Genomic DNA, 20349 nt, shown 5'->3' on the forward strand with positions numbered 1-20349 from the left:
TGCAGGCTCACCCTATGTGCTCCCTGGGCTGTGGCCCTCTTCCTCCTCCCCTCCATTCCTGGGCCACCAGCTGTTCCTATAACCCCTGTTTGCCTCTGCAGAGAAAGTAAGGAATTGGCTGATTTAGCCCGCCTACACCCCACCAGCTGTGCTCCCAACGGTCTGAACCCCAACCTCATGGTGACTGGGGGCCCGACGACGCTGGCAGGCTCAGGACGCTGGTCTGCTGACCCCGCGGCTCACTTGGCCACGCACCCCTGGCTGCCTCGCTCAGGCAGCACATCCATGTGGCTTGCTGGACACCCTTACGGTGAGTGCAACTTTATGAGGTTTCTCTCCTTGAGGGAAGGCTGGGGCCAGCTTAGTCTTTCTCTACTTCCTAGTAAGGTGGGACACACACAGCACACCTGTCCCCAGTCTGCCTGTACTTTTCATTTTCCTTTTGGGATTCTCAGTGGAGATCTGGGACTACAGTGCTGTTAATGGACCAAGAGCTTCTTGACATGGATGTAAAATTGGATTTCCCCTTCTCTCCCCCGCCCCCAGGCCTGGGACCCCCATCTCTACATCAGGGCATGGCCCCCGCGTTCCCACCTGGCTTAGGGGGCTCCTTGCCATCGGCTTACCAGTTCGTCAGGGATCCCCAGTCTGGCCAGCTGGTGGTTATCCCTAGTGAACACCTGCCTCATTTTGGTAAGTGACCCCTGGGTCACCGCCAGGGACTTTCCTGGCCTCCCATGGGGGAAGGAGCAGCTCTGCATATGAGGTGGGGACAAGTGCATCCAGGAAAGGCTGGACCTCGGTTGTGTCCAGAGAACAGATTTTAGAAACTCCACGAGTATTCAGTTCAGGGTCACCTGTGGGGACTCGTCCCTTCTGGAGCCTGCTCTGCAGATCATGGGGTGTAAGTCCCCGTGGTGGCTTTGGTACCATCCTGCAGGTTGGCACGCTCCAACTGTGACCTTTGAGGATATTCTACTTGGAGGTCGGGGCAGAGATGCAGTGCACATATGCATAGTGTGTGTGTGTGGGGGGGGGGGTGACAGGGAGGATGGAATTCCAGGCCAGGGAAGCCAGCAGGAGCCTCAGCTTTGGCATTGCCTGGCTGTGTGCATTGGATCTCAGCATCTCCCTCTGGAGACTGGGACCGTGTGGATGTAGCTCCCTGTTGTCTGTCTCTACAGCTGAGCTGATGGAGCGAGCGGCAGTGCCTCCCCTCTGGCCAGCCCTGTACCCACCGGGCCGAAGCCCACTGCACCACGCCCAGCAGTTGCAGCTTTTCTCTCAGCAGCACTTTCTGCGGCAGCAAGAGCTTCTGTACCTGCAGCAGCAGGCAGCCCAGGCCCTGGAGCTGCAGCGGAGTGCACAGCTGGTGGTGAGTCCTGGCCCTGTGGTAGGAGGCAGACACCCCAAGCCACACAACCTGAAGAGAGTGGCAGTCAGGAAGAGAGCTGCCTGCGGGGTGTGTGTGTGTGTGGGGGGGGCAGCATCTGAACAGAGGGCCCAGGGTGCAGGGGATTGCACCTAGCATGGACAGGACCTCGTAGGCAGTAGGGGTGGGGTGGGGGGAAAAAGATGGAGGTGACCTGTGGATTGGAGATGTTTCTACTGGACACCCAAAGGGTTTCAGAGGGCCCTCTCTCTGTCTTAGTGTAGTAGTTGCTTTGGAGTAGTCAGCTGGGTGGTAGATATTTTTCAGGCTCTGTGTCCTTCAGCAAGTGACTTAACATCTCTGGTCTTGAAGTTTCTGCTTCCAGGAAACAGGGGCCCTAGTTAGTAATGGTTAGTGAGTTCGCTTTTAGGGGCAGGTGGTCATGGGAGCAGCAAGTATGTGGAGCCGTCCTGTGGGTGTTTTGGGGTACTAGCCGCTGGGCCCCTGTAAGTCCTGCCTGTCCTAGATCTGGGTTTCTCATTTTGCTGTCAGACGCCTTAGTTGGGGATTCTTCCCCAGTGAGGTGCTGAGCAGGTAGTAAGCGTTTTATCATGAGCGCAGGGTGTGGGCACTTCCATTGTTGTCAAGGGGCCCCTGGCTTCAACTCTGAGGGTCCCAGCTGGGCCGGAGTCCTTATGGAAATCTTCCGCTCGCTCGCTCGTCCTGCGTCAAGGGATTTTAGATCCTTTTTGAACCAGCCGCGGCTCTGTGCCCTGCCCCCGACCCACTCCCTGGGTTCTGTAGAATGCCACGTTTATTACACGCGTGCTACGGTAGAATGTGTGTGGCGGATTGGATCTTGCCTGATATTCTCTGGAGCGGAAAGCTCCAGGGACTCAGCCGGTGATGGTTCCTAAGGTGCCGGACCCACCCTTTGCCTCCTTCCCCAGCAGGAGCGACTGAAAGCACAGGAGCATCGAACTGACATGGAGGAGAAGATAAATAAGAGGAGCCTGGAGGTGACGGGCAAGGCGGGCTTGAGTGCCACAGGCCCCGGCCTGCTGCCCCGCAAGCCTGCTGGCCTGGCTACCGGCTCCACAGGCACTCACGGCAAGGCCATGAGCCCACCCCCGTCTCCCCGAGCCTCCCCCGTGACTGCTCTGAAGGCCAAGGTTATCCAGAAAGTGGAGGATGTGTCTAAGCCCCCGGCCTACACCTATCCCGCCACGCCTAGCTCGCACCCCAGCAGCCCGCCGCCTGCCTCCCCACCACCTACCCCCGGCCTCACCCGCAAGGAAGAGGCTCCTGAGAATGTGGTGGAGAAGAAAGATCGGGAATTGGAGAAGGAGACTCCTAGCCCCTTCCAGGCCCTGTTCACAGGTGGGAGTGCGGGTCAGCAGCTGCCTGGCCACGGGACAGTGAATTCCTGAGTGTCATGGGTGGCCTGGTTCTCTCACTCGACATTATCTCTTCGTATGCTCACTTATTTTATTTTATTTTATTTATTTATTTATTTTTTTGGTTTTTCGAGACAGAGTTTCTTCTCTGTGTAGCCTTGGCTGTCCTGGACTTGCTTTGTAGACCAGGCTGGCCTCGAACTCACAGAGATCCGCCTGCCTCTGCCTCATGAGTGCTGGGATTAAACGTGTGCGCCACCAATGCCCAGCTACTATGATGTTTTTTTTGAACACATGCCTTATTGGAGTGAGATACAGTCTGGGCTGACTGATGGGCCTTCATAGACCTTTAAGCATTTGCTTCTGGTCCAGTCTCGGTTCAGCTTTACAACTGTTTAGACCCTTGAGGACAAGAGGGTGGTTGCTTTTGCTCTCCAAGGCTCAGACATATAGAAGGGTCCTTCCTGGGTTACTTCAGGATCGGGAGGGATGGGGGTGGGGTGGGGCTTAAGGTGAGGGAGTAGGGTTGGGGCATGTGGGGGGGGGTGCTCCCCACCTTGCAGCTGATCAAGCAGAGGGCAGTTGGCTATATTTTGTCTCTTCTGTCCTTGGCAGATATCCCTCCCAGGTACCCATTCCAGGCCCTGCCACCACACTATGGGAGACCCTACCCCTTCCTGCTGCAGCCCACAGCGGCTGCTGATGCTGATGGCCTCGCCCCTGATGTGCCCCTCCCTGCTGATGGACCTGAACGCCTGGCGTTGTCTCCCGAAGACAAGCCCATCTGCCTGTCACCCTCTAAGATCCCAGAGCCACCTCGGGACAGCCCAGAGGAGGAGCCGCTGGCCAACCGCGAGGTGAAGGCTGAGGTTGAGGATATTGAAGAGGGCCCCACGGAGTTGCCTCCCCTTGAGTCACCACTGGCCCTGCCCGTCCCCCCGGAGACCATGGTGGCTGTGAGCCCTGCTGCTGGTTGCGGAGGTGGCCTGCTAGAGGCCCAGGCGTTGCACACAGCAGCTCAGGGCTGCCAGGAGCCCTCTGAAGCGTCAGACTTTGCCCAGGTGGCTGAACCACAGGTAGAGCTACCGGGTAGGACGGAACCCCGCATGGCTGCCCTGGAACTGGGGACACAGCTGACACCTGAGCCGCTGGTGGAGACTAAGGAAGAGCCGGTAGAGGTGCCCCTGGATGTGCCAATGGAGGGGCCCACGGCAGACGCAGGGCCTGATGATAGCCTGCCCCAGCCATCCCTGACCGAGCCTCAGCCTAGCCTAAAGCTCTCAGACTGTGACTTGCCTGTCCCAGAGAGCCAGTGTCTGAACCTGGAGGCCCAGGAGGCTGCACCTGCTCCTGGCAGCACCTGCTATCTGGAAGAGACCCACTCTGAATCATTCCTGCCGGGCCTGGAGGACCCACTGGCTGGCATGAATGCACTAGCGGCCGCAGCCGAGCTGCCCCAGGCCAGGCCTCTGCCCTCCCTGGGTACGGGGGTCCCAGCCGGGGAGAAGCTGGACGCAGCCCCCAGCGTCGTCTTGGAACACGGCTTCCTGCAGGGCATCACCCTGCTGAGTGAGATAGCAGAGTTGGAGCTGGACAGGAGAGGCCAGGAAGTCACAGGTAAGCGCTGGGCTGAAGGCTTCCGGTATTTGTCCCCCCCCCCCCCCCCCCCCCCCCCGCTCCCCCAGCAGAAGATTTATAGAAGAAGGTGGTGGAGGTGCGTGCCTTTCACCTCAGTATTCTTGACCTGTGACTTGCTTGTCCCGGAGCCCAGTGTCTGAACCTGGAGACCCAGGTCCGTCTCTGGTTCTAGGCCAGCCTGGTGTACACAGCAGGGTTCAGGCCAGCCAAGGACTACAGAATACATTGATAGATTTTTTTTTTTTTCTTAAAAACTCCCAAGGCTTCCCAAGTATATGTTTTATTCACACTCTTTTGTTTTGTTCCTCTTGTAATTCTAAAACCAGGCTTAGTGCCATGGGCCTATCATCCAAGTTATATGGGAGGCTGAGACAGAAGGATTGGGAGTTCATGGCCAGTCTGAGCTAGAGAATACAAGGTTAGCCTAGGCAACTAACTGAGATCCTATTCTAAACATAAAACGTAAAAAGAGGGCTGGGGTTGTGGCTCAGTGGTGGAGCACCTGCCTAAAATCCCCAGTGAGGGGCTGGGGGTGTAGCTCAGTGGGAGAGCATCTGCCTAGAATCCCCCAGTGAGGGGCTGGGGTGTGGCTCAGTGGTAGAGCCCCTGCCTAGATTCCCCCAGTGAGGGGCTGGGGGCGTGGCTCAGTGGTAGAGCACCTGCCTAGAATCCCCCAGTGAGGGGCTGGGGCGTGGCTCAGTGGTGGAGCACCTGCCTAAAATCCCCAGTGAGGGGCTGGGGGCGTGGCTCAGTGGGAGAGCACCTGCCTAGAATCCCCCAGTGAGGGGCTGGGGCGTGGCTCAGTGGTAGAGCACCTGCCTAGAATCCCCCAGTGAGGGGCTGGGGGGGTGGCTCAGTGGGAGAGCCCCTGCCTAGAATCCCCCAGTGAGGGGCTGGGGTGTGGCTCAGTGGTAGAGCCCCTGCCTAGAATCCCCCAGTGAGAGGCTATAGTGTAGCTCAGTAGTAGAGTGCTTGCTCTATCCATTATTAACCATGGAGATGGGAGGAGTGAGAAAATACGTAACTAGAGGTGCCGTTTTGATGGACTTAGGCCTCCAGTTCCACCTCCTTCCCCTGTTACGATCTATATTGTATGAGAGCAGGATTTTTGAGATGCTGGGTATGGGTCGGGGGAGAGGTACCGACCACTAAGCCTTGATGATCTTGCGCCCCCAGAACCTACATAGTAGGAGAGAACTGATTCCCAAAAGTTGTCCTCTGAGCTGCACACATGTGCTGCTCCATGTGTGTGTGTGTGTGTGTGTGTGTGTGTGTGCACGCGCATGCTCGTGTACACACACGTGAAGAAATGCAGTATAACTGGAATATAGCTCAGTTGGTAGAGTGCTTGCTCCGCATGTATGGATAGGCATGTAAGCCCAACACTTGAGAGATGGAGTCAGGAGGACCCAAACTTAAGGTCTTCTTTAGCTACCTCCTGAGTTTGAGGGCAGGCCAGGCTATGTTACATCCTGTCTCCCCAAAAAGGCAGAGAATAATTTGTTTGCTCATGGAACCAAAGTTGAGCAGTAATGAAATAGCGTTAGGTGCAACTGGATCTGCGTACTTGAATTAAGTCATCTTGAGGGTTTTTTTGTTTTGTTTTGTTTTTTAAGATTTATTTATTTATTATGTATACAGTGTTTTGTCTGAATATGTGCCCGAATACCAGAAGAGGGCACCAGATCTCATTATAGATGGCTGTGAGCCACCATGTGGTTGCTGGGAATTGAACTCAGGACCTTTGGAAAAACAGTCAGTGGTCTTAACCTCTGAGCCATCTCTCCAGCCCTTGTTTTGTTTTGTTTTTTTTCCCCTTCTGGGCATGCCCAGTTGGTTCTTCCTTCTTCTGCTTCTCTCTCCTTCCCTGTTCTACTTTTTTTCTCTCTCTCTCTGTTGACCTCATTTTTGCCAGCCTCACTGCCCTCACTAGGGCCTCTAGTAATTTCTCCCATGCCCGTTGGGCTGCTCAGCTGGCCTGAGTCTTGCGTCTTTCCTGGAAGCCCTAGGAGGAACTCTGAGATCCCTAGTCATGGGCCCCACTGGGGCTCGTGCTTTTGCCAGTACACAAACCTGCAGCCAGGGGCCCTGGGGAGATGGCGCCAAGGCTAAGAGCACTGCCACAGACATGGGAGGACCCGAGTTCCAATTCCTAGAGGCCATAGAAAGCTGGCTGTGGGGATGCACATCTGAAATTGCTTTGTTGCTACAACAAGCTTGGAGGCAGAGGCAGGAGAATTGCAGGAGTCCAGTGGCCTTTGAACCTGCTGAGAACACAACAGGAAATCCTTTCTCAGACAAGGAAGGAGGCAAGGACTGACACGTGACTGTGTGTGTCTGAACCCCTCCACACGTGTACCATGGGAGTGTGAGCATTCACACATGAATGCACGCACAACGCTCATCATGTGCGCGCACCTAGCAGGGGCTGCCTTCACGCACCTCCACACTAGGCCCCTGTTGGTTTTTTAAATTTTTTTTGAGGTACCTCTCTCCCCATACTGCTAGAGATAAACCCCCAAACCAAAGGCCAGCAGTGAGCAATAGCCGGGCCCCTCCCTAGGTCACCCCTAGTTGTGACAGCCACAAGCTGATGTACGTATTTGCTGGGATTGCTCCAACAGTTTGTCAGTGACTAGAGATTTTCTTTTTTCTTTTTCTTAAAAGACAGATATGTAGCCCAGGCTGGCCTAGAACCTGCAGCAATACCCCTGCCTCGTCCTCCTGAGTGCTGAGACAGTAGGCCTGCTGTAGACCTAGTCAGGCCTTTCTCTTTGGTTTATAGACGTCTAACCCTTGCCTGTCCTTTGTTTTAGACTTGGGCTTCCTCTGGAAGAAACCATCCATATTGGGGTTAGGGCTTTCACCCCAATACTCTAACTCAGCTACCTCTTGTAGGAACCCTCTACGTAGGCTGCGCCCCGATGTACCTATGGGGTTGGTTGGGACGGCACGTGCAAGCATTTGGGAGGCTGAGGCAGGAGGCTCACTCGTACCCAGATGACTGGGATTAGACTATGTTAGGGGTTGCAACCATACCAGTAAAGCCCGGCTTGGCATTTGTGCCCTGGGGAGCATTGGGTGAGCCAGGCTGGTTGTTTGATTGGAGAAGGACCTGGCAAACTTTCGTCCCTTCTGTAACTCAGCTGTCCTGTCCCACCGAGGACTTTGACGTGATGGGAGTGGGCGGAGCAGCACTAGGCTGCTTCAGTCTAAAGTGCTATTGACCTGGTAGGGTTCAGCTCCCACTGTGTGGCCTTCCTTTACCTAAGGATATGTAAAAATAAAAGCCAGGCTGGAGAGATGGCTCAGCTGTTCAAGGCTCGGCTCGGCTCGGCTCACAACCAAACATGTAAAGATGAAAACCACTGGCCGGTGGCCCAGGGCTGTCATCCAGCTGTGCCTGAGGCATGAGGTGGGAAAGGCTTATGTACAGAGTGAGTTCAAAGCCAGCCGGAGGAACTGTTGCACAGTTTAAAAAAAAAAAAAAAGTCTGAAGATGCAGCTCAGGGTAGAGTCCCTGCCTCGCCATGCATAGAGTAAGCCAGGTGTGGTGGGACAGCCTGTCCTCCGGCACTCAGGAAGCAAGAGCAGGGGTGGCTGGAGTTCAAGGTGAGACTCCTCTGTGTCCAGACCACCTTGGACTGTAGGAGATGCTATCTCAAAACAAAAAAGAAAGGATGGAACCAGAGAGATGGCTCAGGGGTTAAGGACACTGGCCGATTCTTCTAGAGGACCTGGTTTGATTCCCAGCAGCCACGTGGGCAGTTTACAACCACTTGTAAATTCAGTTCCAGGAGACCATCTTCTGGCCTCTGATGGCACCAATCTCACACACACACACACACACACACACACACACACACGCGCGCGCACACGCATGCACACGCGTGCATGCGCGCACATGCGTACAACACCATCTTCTGGCCTCTGCTGGTAGCAATCTCAGTCAGTCTCTCTCTCTCTCTCCCTCCCCCCCTCTCTCTTTCTCTCTTTTCCATGCACACACGCATGCCTGCACTCACACACAGAGGCAAAAACATATAAAATTAATAAAAATTTAAAAGTAGCTGGGCGTGGAGGTACGTACACCTTTAATCCCAGAGGCAGACATTATATTTTTAGGAGTCCAAAGCCAGCTTGGTCTACATAGTGACTTTCCGGTCAGCCAAAGTTACATAAAAAGTTAATAATTACACAGATAAAATTTTTTAAAAAGAAAGGAGGAAAAGTTGAAACAAACAACCCAAACCTCTGATTTCCCATGAGGGGGGAGGCTGGGATGTTGTTGGCAGTAGCCGCGCTGGTTGTCACCAGTTCAGGAGCGCTCTGCTGACATCTAGTGGGGAAAGTAGGGAAGTGTCAGTGGTTCAGTGAGTATGACGGGACAGCAGAGGAGCCAACCTGCACTGGGCACAGGGCTGCGAAGCCCTGATTATTCTGTAAGTCCTGGAATTATTCATGCTAAGCCTCTTGGCCCTCAGATGTGGCCGATTGCATTTTTTTCTTTTTTTTTCTTTTTTTTGGTTTTTTGAGACAGGGTTTCTCTGTGTAGCCTTGGCCGTCCTGGACTCACTTTGTAGACCAGGCTGGCCTCGAACTCACAGCGATCCGCCTGCCTCTGCCTCCCGAGTGCTGGGATTAAAGGCGTGCGCCACCACGCCTGGCCTGCATCTTTTTTTTTTCTTAAGCATGCTTGGATGGTGCAAAAACAATCGCTTAACTTTTAGAGTAAAAAAAAGAAAATGTCAATTTGGAAACAAGGCAAGGGCCTGTGAGATGGCTCAGCGAGAAAGGTGCTGCTGCTAAGTCTGAAGACCTGAGTTCAAGTCTCTGTAGCTCAGGATGGAAGGAGAGGACTAGTTCCTAGAAGATTGTCCTTTGATTTCCATGTGCATGCTGTCTGTGTGTATATGTGTATGAGAGAGAAAGAAAATGTCACACACACACACACACACACACACTAACAAAATTAATCAGGCCTGCTTATATGGTGCTGGGGATTGAACGTAGGGCTTGGTGCATCCTAGGCAAACATTGTTGATGGCACCACCATTTGTAGGCCTCCCGTTGTGTTTTGATATTTATACAGGAGGCTGGGTGTGTCAGAATGTTGGAACACGAGAGTACATCCCTGGAACTCAAGCATGCACTTCATCCCGTCCTCCCCAGAAGAGACTTTGTGTCGGGCTTTTACACCTTTCTCCAGGATGTGTGCTTGTTAAAATATGTGTTTTCGTGTGCCTGTGTGTGTTCTGTGCACACACGCGCGTGTGTTAGTGCTGATGCGCACATGCTGTGGCAGGCGCATGGAGGTCTGAGGACAACCTCTGGTGCCTGTTTTCCCCTTATACCCCGTCCGCCACAGGATCCGCCAGGTAGCTGGTTCTCCGGGCTTCTGGGAAATGTCTTCTGCCTGACTCACACTGGAACTGTAAGCACGCGCTACTGTGCATTCTGGGTATTCGTGTTCAGTGCCTCAGCCGCACAGTGAACATTCTCCTCACCAGCTACTTCCCTAGTCCAGTTTGTGCTTTTTATTCCCTCCCTCTGCGCTGCGCCCCTCACACGCCTTGGTTTTTTTGAGATAGGATTTCTCTGTGTAACCTGGACTTGCTTTGTCGGCCATGCTGGTCTCGAACTCACAGAGATCCACCTGCCTCTGCCTCCAGAGTGCTGGGATTAAAGGCGTGTGCCATGGCACTTCCCCCCCCCCCTTTCAAGATAGGGTTTTTCTGTGTAGCCCTGGCTGTGTCCTGGAACTCACTTTGTAAATGAGGCTGGCCTTAAAATCCTAGAGATCCATCTGCCTCTGCCTCCCCAATGCTGGAATTAAGGTGTATATCCCCATGCCTGGCCTTTAATTATATATACTTTTTTTTGTGTGTGTGTGTGTCTGTGTATATATATGTAAATATGTGTGTCTGTGTGTGGTGTATTGTGTGTGTATGTGTATATGTGCGTGTGTGTATGTATTTAAGTATGTGTGTCTCTGTATGTGTGTATTTACATCTAAGTGTGTGTGTGTGTGTGTGTGTGTGTGTGTGTGTGAGTGTGCAGGTGCAGAAGGGTTGGATCTCTCAGGAGCTGGAGTTACAGGTGGCTGTGAGCTGCCTGACTGGGGAATTGAACTCAGGTCCTCTGCAGAGCAGTACACTCCCTTACCTGCTGAGCTGTCTCTTCAGCCGTTTGTGCTCCCCTCTCCCTGGGATTTTTTTTTGTTTGTTTATTTGCTTGCTTGCTTGTCTGGTCGATTGGCGAGAGGGTCTTTATACAGCCTGAGCTCAGTTCTCCTGCCTAAGCCTTTTGAGTGCTGGGGTGACAGATGCGAACCACACCTGCTTCCCTGACATGGGAAGCCACACACTCACTAAGGAGGAATCTAAGTAGAAGTATCTGTTGTCCTGGGAAGGAACCTCTGCCAGCTTTTGGCCACTCTGAGGTATTTATTCCTGACCTTTCACACACTGCGCAGGGACAAAACTATCCCAAACCCTGGGGCCCAGCCTTACTCTTGTATTTGATGCTGTGTCTTACATCCCATAATATCCCAGGCTGGCCTCAGTCCAGTAGGTCAGTGCTGTGTGGCCTCAGGATGGCTGGCCAGGTGGGTGCAGCCATCTTGCCCTCGGTCCAGGTCCCAGCACTGACTCCCAGGTCTCTCTGCCTCCCCAGCTACAGAGCCAAACCTGGTTGTCCGACCGTCCTTGGAGAGCCTGCTGGCGGCCAGCAGCCACATGCTGAAGGAGGTGTTAGAAAGCCCCTTCTCAGACCCGCTCAAGAACCTGCGGCTCCCGCGGGAACTCAGCTCCAACAAGAAGTACAGCTGGATGCAGAAGAAAGAAGAGCGGGTGAGTTCCTGAGGGGCAGAGGCTGGTGGCCGGGAGCCCCTCACTTTCTTGCTATGTGGGCCACGGTTGGGCCGATTTCCTTTTCTTGGCTCTCCTATGAAGGCAGACTGGAAATGCGGCCTGGGGCCATCCTTAGCTGTCCACTGCGAGCCCTGCCCACGTGCATAAATGACACACTTGCTATTTACCTCATTAAATGCTTACTGCGGGATGGTGTTTAGTCGTCCCAAGTGCTCACGCCGCCTGGCAAAGTTGGCAGTGTGGGAGGGGCGGGGGCGGGGCCTGAACGTAGAGAGGAAGCGAGGTCCACAGAACGCAAGGATCCGTGATGGAATGACTTGGCTTGATGACGGCTTACCTGTCTGTCACCCCAGCCACCGCAAGGCTGGAGACAGGAGGATTGCTGAGAGTTCCAGGCCAGGCTAGGCTGCTTAGTGAGTTCCAAACCTACCTGAAGTACAGTGTAATGCTAGCACCCCTGGATCTGAGCCCAGCATTGCGGAAACTAGACACGGTGGATGCTCACCTGTGATCTCAGCACTCAGCAAGCAGAGACAGGAAGATCCGAAGTTCAAGGTTATCCTTGGCCACCTGCTAAGTTTGAGGCCTGCCCTGGGTTATAGGAGACACTGCCTCTAAAAACCAACCCACCAATAAGAAGGGACACAGCAATGGGATCCAGACAGTGTTTGACAAGGGGGCGGGACATCAGCATCCTCATTTGTCTCCCCCCCACCCTTCCTGGTACCCTTTCCAGATGTTTGCTATGAAGTCTTCCTTGGAGGACATGGATGCCCTGGAACTGGACTTCCGGATGCGACTGGCAGAGGTCCAGCGGCGGTACAAAGAGAAACAGCGTGAGCTGGTCAAGCTCCAGAGACGCCGGGACTCCGGGTGAGTGGCTTCCCTGTTTGTGCCCCGTCCTGGACATCTGGTGTCAGTAGGTCGATTGTGGTAGTCATCAGGTGTGTGCGTGGCCCCAAGTGCCCCACTCCGCGCCCCCGCCCACCCCAGGTTCCCAGCCGAGCCTGTGAATTCTTTTTAAGGGACAGGCACGAGGATGCCCATAGAAGCCTGGCACGCAGAGGCCCTGGCAGGCCGAGGAAACGGACCCACACCCCGAGCGCCCTGTCGCCCCCCTGCAAGAGAGGGAAGAGCCACAGCGGTAGCGGAAAGTAAGGCTGGCCCCTCGGTGGGTCGGGAACGGACTGGTACCCAGCTCGGAGGGGAGGAGCAGGGCCCCCTGTACGGCGCCCACCACTGGGCGCCAGGGGACCTGGTAGTGCCTGGTGCTCTGATCCCTGAACGGCAGCTCCCAGGGAGCCCGGAGTGCTGCCCAGTCCAGGAGGGTGAGCAAAGAGAATGGAAAGATCGGCAGTAGCTTAACTCTAACCTGAGCGCTTGGCCCCGCCTTCCTGTCCCACCCACTTCTTCAACATGGGGACTAATTCTTGCGTCTTTCTTTCCGTGTCTCCTCCCTACCAGAAGTACCCCTTCAACTCCAGCCTTCTAGGACAGGCTGGATACATCTCTGTCCTCCTGGGTTTCCACAGGCTCTCTGGGAACAAGGTCCACTTGGGTGGCATTGCAGCCGTTTCAGAGGGCTCCTCCTGAGGTCCTCTTGAATGCTGGCTGGGATAAAGGCTTTCTCTCCAGGGCCAGGCTTCTGCGCAGCCTCCCTGCGTACCTGTAAACAGGCCAGATGAGGTCTGTTAAGGTTGTAGAGCTGTCCAGGTTGCTACCTAGGGGTGGATGGACACTTAAGTTATCCAGTGCTTGGAAACAAAACAAAACAAAAAAAAACCAAAACAAAACAAAAAAGAAGTCTAGAAGACTTGGGATGACCACAGGCAAGGCAGTAGAATTGCAATGGTCTTGTCATGCGAAAATGGCCGCCATCTTGCCATGTCTTACATTTAACCTTGGATGTGCCTGACTGGAAAAAGAACAAAGAGATGAACATATATCTGTCACCAGCCCACAGAAGAGGGTGAGAGAGAGAGAGACTATGGTGAAATAGAGTGTCTGGGCCCATGAGCAGTGCAGGCCTGGGCATCAGCAGTGTTACTGAGTCCCAGCTCCACTCCCCCCTGTGACCTTGGGCCCAGGATTAGCGTTTCTGAGCCTCCAGTCTCAGTTTCCTTGTGTATAAAACAAACAAGCAAGTAAGAAACCCCCCCCAAAACAAATAGTCATTGGTGTCCTGGGGATATGGCGTGATGGGTAGAGTAATTGCCTCGCACGCGCAAAGCCCTGGGTTCGACCCCCTTGCGTAAGGTGCGGTGGCCCAGATCGGCTAACCCCAGCATCTGGGAACCAGGACCAGGTTCATGGATGGAGAACCGCATCTACCTGTGCTCTCCAGAACAGGGGCCCAGTGCAGGCCTCTCCCTTCATACCAGCTTTTGATATGCTCTCCTCTCTCACCCTGGAAGATTTCCCTAACATTTTCTGACCTTTGCTCTTGGTGCAATTTTGGTAAAGATATGTCTTAGTGTGTGTGTGTGTGTGTCTGCCTGGAATCACATAAGAGGGAGGCTGATGGTGGAAGATGCTGATTTGAAGGTTGGTTGGTTGGTTTTCTTTTCCACCTTCTCTCTTTGTGCTTCAGTCACCTGTCTCCCCCCACACTGGTCATTCTGGTGCCCGTCACAACCCTTCAGGGCCACACGGGTGGACTACCCTACCCCTTGCCTTTGAGCGTGGCCTGGGCCGAGCTGCTGACCCCCCCGGGGTGTGTTTGGTTTGTAGGCTGAGCAGCAAGCCCCTGCTGACGTCAGATGACTATGATCTGGGCGCGGGGATAAGGAAGAGACACAAGGGGCCTGAGGAGGACCAAGATGCCCTCATTGGCTTGGGGAAAGCCCGGAGCAGGAACCAGAGCTGGGACGATCCTGAATCCTCATCTGACTTCATGAGTCAGGTCAGTAAACTCACACTTACAGACTCACTGGGACACACACAGTTCTCTGCTGGGAGGGCTGGAGGTTATACCTGAGAAAAAGAACCCTCTCCTTCGAGGTCTGTTGCTCCTGACTTCTGTAAAGAAGCGATTAGCTCCCCCACTGCTGGAGAAAAGGAAGGTTCTAGGGAGATGAAGGATCTGGCTAAAAACCAGCAAGGCTAAAAGCAACATCGGTTCGTGGGCAGAGACTGCCGAAGCAAGCGGGAGGTTAGTTAGCAAGTTTGTAACCAAATAGTCCGTACTCCGTGGTTTAGCGCTGTAATTGTTTAATGAGCACCTTGGTGTTGCACACGGGCTAAGAGCCATTGTGATTCAGTCTGAGTTCTCCAGCGGTAATTTCTGATTTCTACAGAGCCTGGAGACCATGTGCTTCTGGACCCTGTTTCTGAATGCTACTGTGCCTCTCCTGATCTTTGTCATCAGAGGGGAAATGTCACATAAGGGGGCTGAGGGGTGCGAGGCGGGGGAAGGGGGAGATAGCCAGTGTAGGGACTGTGGAGATGGCTCTGTGGGTAAAGCATTTGATGTTCTGGTGTGATGACTGGCGTCCTGACCCTAGAACCCACATACAGCTGAGTGGGCAGGCTGCTTGATCTGTAATTCCTGGTCTTGGGAGGATCCTTGGGGGAAGCTGGCTCCAGCCAACTATGGGTCCCGTCCTAGCTTGAGTGAGACACCGTGCCTCAGTGTATAAGGTAGAGAGAGGAGGGGGGGGTGTAAAGGAGAAAGATACCTGTTGTCACCCTGCACCTGCGTTCAATGCATATGCACCCCCTTATACACACACACACACACACACACACACACACACACACACACACACACATAAAATAAAATAAAATGAAAAAGCTATCAGAGCATGGTAGTGTGTGCAGGACCAGCCTGGTCTACGTAACAAGTTCAGTCCAGCCAGGGGCGTCTAGGAAAAATAAAATCAAAGTAAATGAAAATGTAAAATGAAAGCATGGAAAGATTGACAGTTTTTTGTATACCAGGATCTCTTTTCCTCTCAGGTCATGGTGAGAGACGCTTTTGTTAATTATTTCAACAATGCCATCCCACTCTCCTCCCCACCTCCAGCAAATGCTACGTGATTAAAGATACAGAGCTGGTGCATTGAAATGGCAGAGCGTTAATGCCTCCGAAACTGCATATTTCATTTCAACAAATGACTACTGTTGGCAATAGACGTGCAAGGAGAAATTTAATCTGTGAAATCTCTAATCATTCTCCCCAGTCCAGGCATCCAAGGCACACTCCGGGCGTTTTTCTTGGCAGCTCTGACCCGTTCAGTTGGGCGGGCTGGTTTAGACTGAGCAGCAGTCTCTGGCAGCCGCTGTGGGAAGATGAAATCTAAGGCAGATCTGCTGTGCTCTGGGCTCAGTTTTCAGCTACCTTCTCCAACCCATCTGCAGGCCCGTTTCCTCAAAGTAGTGCTATAGGCACGCCCCGACAGCGCTGTGGGAAGCCAGGGTGGGAAGGCGGGTGCCAGCCATGAGTGTTACCATGGTAACAGCTTTTAATAAATGATTACCAGGCCAGCCATCTTTAAATTTATTTTTAATTGTGTGTGTGTGTGTGTGTGTGTGTGTGTGTGTTCACTTACTTGCGCCACGTCTGTGCACCACGTTCATTCACTATCTGTGGAGACCAGAAGAGGGTGTCGGATTTCCTGGAACTAAAGTCATAGATGGTTGTGAACTGCTGTGTGGGTGCTGGGAATCGAACCTGGGTCCTCTGGAAGAACAGCCAGTGCTCTCAACCATGGAGTTACAGCTCCAGCCCCCAGGCTAGGCATTTTTAATAAGTGGTTTATTTATTGCATTTATTTATTTATTTTAAAACAGAAGTGGCTCACGCCTTTAATCCCAGCACTCGTTGCTGGGGGCGGGGGCAGAGGCAGGTGGATCGCTGTGAGTTTGAGGCCAGCCTGGTCTACAAAGCGAGTCTAGGACAGACAAGGCTATACAGAGAAACCCTGTCTCGAAAAACAAAATAAACAAACAAACAAAAATTATTTCTGGGGCCGGAGAGATGGCTCAGCAGTTAAGAGCACTTTCTGCTCTTCCAGAGATCCTGAGTTCAATTCCCAGCAACCACATGGTGGCTCACAACCATCTATAATGAGATTTTTATGCCTTCTTCTGACGTGCAGATAGAGCCCTCATATACAACAAATAAATCTGTTTTTTAAAAGTTAGCTAGGTGTGGTGGTGCACACCTGTAATTCCAGCACTCAGGGAGGTAGAGGCAGGCAGATCTCTTTGTGAGTTCAAGGCCAGCCTGGTCTACTAAACAAGTAAACAAGTCCAGGACAATCAGGCCTACAAAGAGAAATCCTGTCTTGTACCCCGGCCCCCCAAAGAGATTTATTTCTGTTATTTTCAGATTATGTATATTGGTGTGTGGGTATGTGTGCACATACATGCAGATGCCTGCAGCATTCAGAAGAGAGCGTCATATTCCCTGGTGCTGGAGTGTCAGGGGATTGTGTGTTGGGGGCTGAACTTGGGTCCTTTGCAAGAATATTTCAGGGTTTTAAACCACTGTACCATCTCGCTAACTCCCCACTTTACTTAAACACGTATGTGTGGCTGTGTTGGCATGTGCGTCAGGCACACGTGGAAGTCAGAATCTCTTTTCTCCATTACATAGGTCCTGGAACTGTACTCAGGTCATCAGGCTGGATGACAGGCACCTTTACCTCCTGAGTCATTTCACTGGCCTGAAATGAATGTTTTATGGGCGTTATGCTGGTTACCTCTGTAATAGCCTGATGGCGCTCAGACACAGATAAGCCCCATCTCAGATGGAAGGCCGGAGGACTAGTTGAGCCATTTGCCACGTGTCAGAGGACACGGGACAGCAGTTAGCTTAGTCTCATAAGCCTTGTGACCTGAAACTCACTATCCTAATTTGGCCATAGGTCTTAATCTGTGACCTTTCTTCCCCAGCTGAAGATTAAGAAGAAAAAGATGGCAAGCGACCAGGAGCAGTTGGCAAGCAAGCTAGACAGAGCCCTCTCCCTCACAAAGCAACACAAGCTGAAGTCACCTTTCAAGTTTTCTGACAGTCCTGGGGGGAAATCGAAAACCGGTGGGGGCTGTGGCAGGTTCTTGACGCCGTATGACAGCCTGCTGGGCAAGGACAGGAAGGCTCTGGCCAAAGGACTCGGCTTGTCTCTGAAACCCTCCAGAGAAGGTAAACACAAAACGGCTGCCAAAGCCAGGAAGATGGAGGAGGGCTTCAAGGCCAGAGGCCAGCCCAAGTCTGTCCACTGTCCATTTGCCTCGGAAGTGAGCAGTCACTCCTACAGTAAGTATCTGCCTTCAGGGCCACTGCATGGTGAACGCTAATCTCATTCGTTTTTAACCGTTTTTTTTTTTTTGCCCTCCTCTGAGGGTTGTTAGGGGTCGCTTGCAGCTTTGCACTGTGCCTGAAGCCAGATTCGTGCCCCAGAATTGTAAATGCCAGTGACTGGCAGGTGTACTGTTGGACAGACACTACTACTTGTGGGTAGGAGCGGCCAGCCGGCCGGCCGGTAGTGGCTGGCCTTCCATCCTTGTGGAAACCTTGCACCATAGAGTTAGTAGCCACTCAGCCTAGAGAGGCCTGGAGGGTGACTTCTTTTGAGTGCTGGAGGTGACGGGCTCCACTGCCTGTGGGATGTTTGTCATTCATAGCACATGGAGGAGCGGCGTGCGCCGTGGGTGGTAGTGTTGGCGGGTTATGGAAAGATTGGGAGAAGAGAGTGTGTGCCCAAGTGGGAAGAGGCAAACTGGGCCGAACCGGGGTTCTGTTTGGTCCCTCTTGCGCACCGCAGCTCACCACCCGTGTCGGATGTGTTTTCCCTTTGGCCTCGTCTGCTGCCATAGCCATGTGTGACTAAGGAGCCAGGAAAATGGAGCCACTTGTGGGACCAATGGGCTGACTGAGCACTTATTCCACTTAAGTAGAAACTGGCCTTGTGGTTTTTCAGAGCCAAGTGCTTATTCTTGGCCACTTGCAGGCCTGGGCCCTCTGTCTGGCAAGGGAATAGGTGCTCACACCTTCTGTATGGACGGGCAGGAACGAAGGACATGGTCATTTGGGGGAGACAGGAGGGCCTTCTCCTATCCAGCTGCATGCCTGGTGTTCTGTCAGATTTGCTGTGTCTTGGACATTGCTAGACTCTGGTTCCTGGGATACGTGTGTGTTTGGGTTTGAACATCCACTGGAAAAAAAATGTTTCCTCTCCCTTTGTCTTGCTGGTGGTGCTGGGAAATTGGTCTAGGTACAGCCAAGATCTAGGAATTGCCACGGAGGAGGAGCCCTTGTCCAGCCCTAATTTCCTCACCGTATCTCCATCGTGTGTCTCCCGTGCGCTTTCCCTCTGTTTGTCGCCTTTGCTGGTCTGAACTTACAGTGTATATATCCCTGGCTGGCTTTGAGTTTTCAGTGCTCCCACCCCCTGAGTGCTGGGATAACAGACTTGTGTCAACCGTGCCCAGCTTGCTTAGTGTGCTTTTCTTTTTGAAAAAATGATTTGTGAGCGGGGCGTGGTAGCGCACGCCTGTAATCCCAGAGTTCAAGGCCAGCCTTGTCTACAAAGTGAGTCCAGGATAGCCAAGACTATAAAGAGAAACCCTGTCTTGGACACCCCCCACCCGACCCCAAATGATGTGTGTGTGTGTGTGTGTGTGTGTGTGTGTGTGTGTGTGTGTGTGTGTGTGTGTGTATGGGTGCATACTTGTGTGCCCTAAGGTCAATGTACTCTAAGATTGTTGAATTCTTTAGAGCTGGAGTTACAGATGGTTGTGAGCTGCCAGTGGGTGCTGGGAACCACATCTGGGTTTTCCATAAGAATAGCCAGTGCTCTTAACTGCTGAACCATGTCTCCAGCCCAGTACTTTCTGTTCTCTTTCTCTTCCTATTTCTTCCTTCCAATCCTTTCTTTCTCTTTCTTCTTTCCTTCTTTCTTTTCTTTCACATAGTGACAGGGTCTCACTGTGTAGCCTTGGTGTGCCTAGAATTCACTGTGTAGATAAAGCCTGGTCTTGAACTCACAGAGCTCTCTCTGCCTGTGTCTTCTCAGTGCTGGGATTAAAGGTCTGCACCCAGCATTTGTGGGCTTTGGAGGTCAGGCATCGTCTTCTTAGGCTTTCCCAGCTGTGAGCCGCTCGTGTGCAGGGAGGTGGACTGTGCCCACCACAGGGTCAGGTCGCTGCACTCTGTGAGTCATGCGCATTTTGGTTTGTCTTGGACCAGTGATGCTCTAGTGGGTATGAGGCCCCCCTGCCCACCCCTCAGCCTTATGCGCCAGGAACATGTTAGATTGTGTTAGCTACAGTGCCCCTCACATCCAAATGGCGTGAACCCTTAGGTCATGAACAGGCGCAGGAGAAAAGGACCGTGAAAGACTTGTGGCAGATGGGGCTGGAGAGACGGCTCAGAGGTTAAGAGCACTGGCTGCTCTTACAAAGGTCCTGAGTTCAATTCCCAGCAACCACATGATGGCTCACAACCATCTACAGTGAGATCTGGTGCCCCCTTTCCGGCCTGCACCTGTTACATTTACATAATAAATAAATTGAAAAAGTCATATTCTTTAAAAAAAAAAAAAAGACTGTGGCAGAAGGTAGGAAAGTGGTGGCCTCTTGCTTGTCCAGCTGGGGTTGGAGGGCATGAATGTGATGTCATACCTGCTGTATTCTTAAAGGAGACCGAGTCAGTGAATGATAACTCCAGTCACCTCTGGCCTTGGAAGGACCGAGTCAGAACACACCAGAAGGGTGATGGTGCGGTGGGCAGTAGCACTTAACCGTGCGAGCTTCACAACCCGAGTTCAGTCCTCAGGACCCACAGTGGAACAAGTACCAAAAAGTTTTCCTCTGACTTCCATATGTGTGTTGTGATACGTATGAGTGTGCACACGCACATGCACGCGTGCACACACATGCACGTGCGCCCACACACTATGTGTGTGTGTGGACATGGGAAGGTGCCGTGGTAAAGGACTGGTAAGGTTTGGTGGGATTTGCCCTCCTCCACCAGACGCAGTGAGCCTCCCTGAAGATGGTTGGTGCTGGTTGTGGTGGCAAGTGGGGTTTATCAGTAAAGCGGCTTTAGGGACACCCTGTGCCCCTG

At 52.9% G+C, this 20349-nt stretch overlaps 1 protein-coding gene across 13 annotated transcripts in view; it reads left to right on the plus strand.

The window, feature by feature from the left end:
• TNRC18 (trinucleotide repeat containing 18) overlaps positions 1-20349 on the plus strand; it is a 107759-nt gene that overhangs the window by 52691 nt on the left and 34719 nt on the right. For 8 of the 13 annotated variants that reach the window (XM_084763877.1, XM_084763870.1, XM_084763875.1 and 5 more), the window contains 10 exons: positions 102-310; positions 547-693; positions 1185-1375; positions 2323-2752; positions 3385-4386; positions 11083-11258; positions 12016-12152; positions 12305-12433; positions 14010-14181; positions 17178-17538. In XM_084763877.1, the coding sequence (XP_084620003.1) occupies positions 102-310; positions 547-693; positions 1185-1375; positions 2323-2752; positions 3385-4386; positions 11083-11258; positions 12016-12152; positions 12305-12433; positions 14010-14181; positions 17178-17538 (2954 nt within the window). The remainder of the gene's footprint in view (positions 1-101; positions 311-546; positions 694-1184; positions 1376-2322; positions 2753-3384; positions 4387-11082; positions 11259-12015; positions 12153-12304; positions 12434-14009; positions 14182-17177; positions 17539-20349) is intronic. The other 5 variants (XM_084763874.1, XM_084763880.1, XM_084763881.1 and 2 more) reach the window with 4 other exon arrangements.

This window comes from Acomys minous (genome assembly GCF_964271855.1).
Source record: "Acomys minous genome assembly, chromosome: 16".
NCBI lineage: Eukaryota > Metazoa > Chordata > Mammalia > Rodentia > Muridae > Acomys > Acomys minous.